This window comes from Genypterus blacodes, unplaced genomic scaffold (assembly GCF_046128005.1).
Source record: "Genypterus blacodes isolate CSIRO-AG114 ecotype Tasmania unplaced genomic scaffold, CSIRO-AGI_Gbla_v1 ptg000153l_1, whole genome shotgun sequence".
In the NCBI taxonomy this organism is placed as follows: Eukaryota; Metazoa; Chordata; class Actinopteri; order Ophidiiformes; family Ophidiidae; genus Genypterus; species Genypterus blacodes.
Window position 1 is genome coordinate 22,501 of NW_027466955.1, and position 5,000 is coordinate 27,500.

A 5,000-nucleotide genomic window follows, 5' to 3' on the forward strand; every position below is an offset into this window, starting at 1 on the left:
CATCGCCAGCCAGTGACTCGTCCTCAGTGACTCGTCCTCAGTGACTCGTCCTCAGTGACTCGTACAGCGTCTGCCCGGCTTTGGCTGTTTAAGCGTTTTTAAAGTTTACGTGTCCCAGCGTCCTCGCAGATGGACGTCAGTCTGTGTGTGTGAGTTTACAGCGTGATGATGTCATTAAGTGTGTGGAGCTGAAGCAGCCAATAAGGGAAGCGATTCAGTGAAGAGGCAACACGCCTCCCTCAGCTCCCTCAGCTCTCCTCCCTCTGATTCTGATTGGCTGAAACCAAAACCTGGAGTAGTGACTCCGCCTCAGTTTAACGATCAGCGGCGTCCCCAGTTTACTCAAACAGCAGGGACGCGGCCACGCTTCAGGTGGTTTAGCGTGACGGCTGCGTGTGTTCCTGACGCACTGACAGTTTCAACAGTTTTCTCCATGTTAACGTGTTTCAGGCTGTAAACATGCACACAGAAACACGGGAGGCGTTTTTATTTAACCCCGCCCCTTTCCTGAGAAGAAGGGTGTGATTGGTCGATGGGTATCAGGTGACGGTTTTGGGTGGATCTGACCGCACAAGTGTGCGTTTGGGCTCTGTCAGTTTCACTTCCTGTATGGCGGCTGTGGTGGAGGAAGATGAAGATGAAGATGTTTGACTTGATCATTTCAGGGTTTTAGTAGTTTCCCTGCGGCCTGGTGTGTGTGTGTGTCTGTCTGTCTGTCTGTCTGTCTGTCTGTGTGTGTGTGTGTGTGTGTGTGTGTGTGTGTGTGTGTGTGTGTGTGTGCACGTGCCACCTGACGCCGCAGAGGGAAGTGTTGATTAGAGGTGCATTTGTGATTTAGTTTGACTTTCTTGTAGCCTTCAGGCGTCAGGGGGCGGAGCTCCGGTCTTATAGAGAAATGTCTTTTATTTTTGTAAACCAAAATGGTTTTTATCTTTTTAATTGAAATTTAAGTTGTTGCACCTTTTTAGCCCAATGTGTTACTTAATATCTGTTTAATGTGCCAAATAACTGTTGAGCTGAACGAGCGGGACCTGCACACACACACACACACACACACACACACACACACACACACACACACAGACAGAGACACACAGAGAGACGCACACACACAGGTTTGTGAGCGGAGGTGTGTGTGTGTGTGTGTGAGAGAGAGAGAGAGCGTGCAGGGTACTAACTGTGACCAAACCCTCCGGGTCGGACCCCCAGAGGAGGAAGCCCCGGCTCTGGACTCGGATTCGGACTTGCGCTCGTTCTCGATGGATTCTGTTCACACAGTGTGTATGTGCGTGTGCGTGTGTGTGTGTGTGTGTGTGTGTGTGTCTGTGCTCCATGCGTTCCTTCTGTGGACTCTATGTGTCCCCCCCCCCCCACCCCACCCCCCCACACACACACACACACACACGCGCTCCACACAAAAGGACGGCATATAGGAAAAAAAATCAAAGTATCTATAAATATATGTGTATATGAAATGACAAAATGCTTTAGGTTTATTTAAAGATTAAATGTAGAAACATGACGTGGGGGGTTTTGATGTGAGTGTAATTGTTTGTGGTGAAGACTTCAGCTGAATCTTGCACATAAAGACTTTAGATCCTAACCTGCGAGGTCCAGATGATTATTTTTGTTCAGAATTCCAGACTCCGCCTCTTTTTCATATTTATTGTGCGGGGGCGCTCGTCGCTCTGGGGCCGGGCGCTCGTCGCTCTGGGGCCGGTCGCTCTGGGGCCAGGGTTGTCGCCATAGAAACCCTCCGGTTTACGCCATCAGTTTGTTTTCCATACGCCGCAGACAAACACAGATACTACTGGCTTTGGGTTGTTATTATGCCATAAGGATATGATAATACTGATATATTATTGATAATATTATTCAATGATTATTGTTATTAAATTTATTTTATTTCAATGATTTTGTTTTCAGGACAGGTAGGAATTTTGGTGTTGGACTGCTTGTAAAAACAGTTCATGAATAAAAATCCTTTTTCCGTGTTGCTTTCTGTCACGCGTGTTCACTTCAGACCCAGACTCATCACATGAAGAGCTGTGTGTTCATCGATCAATACTGTGATCGGTCTGTCCTCTGAATCAGCTCCATCCCAGCTCCATGATGCTGCTGGTTGATGTTTGTAGCTCTGCTAGACACTCGGCTCTGCCTGGAGACACAGAGCTCCTATCTGAAGAGGACAGAGGGACCACCAGATCCTGATCCTACTGATCCAGGTCCTACTGATCCAGATCCAGATCCTGCTGATCCAGACCCAGTGGTAGTGTTTCGGTGTGAAGGCTGCTGTGTGCTGCTGCTCCCATCTGAAGACCTTCTGACCACCAGCTCCTCAGTCTCTGCCACCATCTAGTGGTAACCTGGTGTAAACACAGGACACAGTCTGAATGGTTGTCTATGGCTTGAAAGCAATAAACACAGAACGATGCAGCTCCTCCTCTTCATCTCCTCTAAGGTTCCTATTCTTACACTCTGCCTCTTTACTGTGGAATTATAGATTCATTACATGATTTCTTTATTCTAATTAAGCAGGAAATTCAGATCCTCCAAGAATGAACACTTCATTTGGGCCAGTGAATATTTTAAAATTTAAATTCTTCAGTGTGAAAGTGTTTTTTTTGTTTGTTTGTCATTTAATATGTATCTGTTTTACATTTTGGTATTTAACACATTTGACAGATCATGTGATATTGTTGGCCATTTTTGAAGATTTGAGGTTTTTCAGTCAAATTGACCTTTGAATCTGACATTTTATAATTTCTTTATTTTCTTTTATTCTTCTATCCCTCTGCTGTTTTCTGACTGAACCAAACCAAGAACATGTCAGAATCTTTTCTCTCTTCATTTCCGTCTCGTCTGCTCTTTTTTGTTGACGTCCCTTTGTGGCCCCTCCCCCACAGCTCAGGCTCCTCCTGTGGCCCTCCAGCTGCAGCTGTCAGTCAGTTGGACAGCTGAGGCGTGGCAGAGCTGCACATGTGCTGTCCTGTCCCCGTGTCCCCTTGTCCTCTGTCCTCTGTCCCAGCAGGACGTCCCGTGTCCCTGCTGAGCCTGATTTTGGGGACCATTCCCCTTTTTTCCCCTCAGTAGCTTTGCTATGTTTGTTTTTTGTGCTCTGCCTCCATTTCCAACAAATGTGGGCTCCTACAGACCGGGTCAGCCCCCCCCCCCCCCCCCCCGCCCCTGCCCCCCGCCCCCCCACTCCAACTGCCCTCAGATATTTATAGAGGACTCGTCTGTCAAACAGGCTGTGCTGCTTATCTGTGTGTGTGTGTGTGATTGGCTGCAGACCCCCTCCCCCCCCTGTGTGGCTCTATTTCTGACTCTATTGCTGCTTGCCCCTCTGCGTGTGTGTGTTTGTGTGTGTCCATGGTGGTGTTTGTGTGAAGCTGGGACTCAGGATTGGATTCTGGATTTTTCTGACATTTTTCGTCCTCAAAGGTGAGACCTCAAAGACGAGATGTCCTCTGTGTGTGTGTGTGTGTGTGTGTGTGTGTCCATAGCCTACAGACAAGTTCCTCCTGGAGCTTTGATTGACAGATGAGGCCTCACAAGGCTTCCAGACCCCACAGCCTGGGGGGTTGGGATTTGACAGATTTGCTTGAATGTTTATCACTCTAAGTGTTTCCACAGGAAGCTCATGGGTTAATGTGTCTGATCAATACAAGTATTGATCTTTAATGTTAGATTCAAACCTATGAGGTCGTCTCAGCGGGTGGGTTCAGGGTCCTGATGCCGAATCTGAAACCAGGGAATTGTATGATTGTGTATTTTTCCTGTGATTGTTGATGATGAGGCTGCGACCTGATTGGCTCAGAGCTTCGTCCCGATGTTTACAGCTCAGCAGACGTCGTCCTGATTGAACTTTGAGGCGTTCCTGTGGTTTACAGATCAAAGGTTCATCACAAAGGTTTGATGAGATTTCTCTCCACTTTTTATTTTATTTTCTTAAGTTTCTAGAATCCCTATAGAAGTGTGAAGTATTCAATCAGATAAAGATCACAATAGGAAAACAATCAAGAATATCTCTTTACAATTTGTTCAAGATTTGTTAACTTCTTGAATTTTAGACTTAAAGTGTTTTTATCTCTTTCTAACTGAAATGTTTGAGTTTCTCTGGATTTCAAAATCCTGAAGATTCATCTTTTTGTCATGAACTCCAAACACATTTATTCAGTTTATTTCTTCTTTATTCAGATCTGTTTTTCTGGATTTGATCAGAAACTGACTGAGCTCTTATTTTGAAATCTTTCTGTCTGAATCCAGAGTTTCAGAGGGGAGGCAGAGCGGTGAGCGTTGACTCAGCTGTGTTTAGCTGACAGACGTGTGTGTTTGCTCACGTGTGTTCATACATGTCACATGTCACACGGGATGACGTCATTAACCCTGTGTGTTCATCTGTGTTATCCCTCACTTCCTGTCTGCGTCTCTTCTTCCTGTCCAGCTCTCTTTCTGCCACCAGGTCCCTCTTCACCCCCCCCCCCCCCCTCCCTCTGACATCACATCTGGCTGACATCAGTGTGACCTCACCCCCCCACACCCCCCCCTCCCCTGTGACACACACACACACCATGGCTCTGTCATCACGTCTAAAGCTCTGGGAGAAGAAGGGAGGTGCAGCGCAGCGTCGTGCCGCATGAGTGAAGACACCATTAAACTGCATGTGTGTGTGTGTGTGCTGTGTTCTAATCCTGAGCTGTGGCGTCAGGCTGCTGTGATGTGTGGCAGCTGTCGGCCCTGTTAGTCATCACGCGTGTGCAGTGTGCAGGTTGACCGATTTAACTGAGGGAAGAGCAATCGGGACAACGAGGGCCCGCTGGAGAACAGGGAGAAAACACAAAGCTAATCTGATCCTGAGTCTGTGGATTCTTTAAGAAAGCCCAGTAAATAAGTTCAAACTCTCTGTACTCATGTTTAGCTTTTCTCCTCCAGTAGCTGGGTAGCTTAGCTGAAGCTCCTGTAGCTGTGTAGCTTAGCTGAAGCTCCAGTAGCTGGGT

General features: G+C 47.1%; 2 protein-coding genes across 2 annotated transcripts in view; both read left to right on the top strand.

Annotated features, from left to right (window-relative positions):
- The window catches only part of grk3 (G protein-coupled receptor kinase 3), a 21,274-nt gene extending 20,160 nt beyond the window's left edge, over positions 1-1,114 (top strand). The window contains exon 19 of the mRNA XM_076165979.1: positions 1-1,114. This exon is cut by the window's left edge and continues 1,672 nt beyond it. The gene's annotated coding sequence lies outside the window, so the exon portion shown is untranslated.
- Positions 1,115-4,574: 3,460 nt separating this feature from the next.
- Positions 4,575-5,000, top strand: part of myo18b (myosin XVIIIB) — a gene marked incomplete at its 3' end in the record, with an annotated part of 18,472 nt that continues 18,046 nt past the window's right edge. Inside the window, 1 exon segment of the mRNA XM_076165980.1 lies at positions 4,575-4,619. Within this exon segment, the coding sequence (XP_076022095.1) occupies positions 4,575-4,619 (45 nt within the window).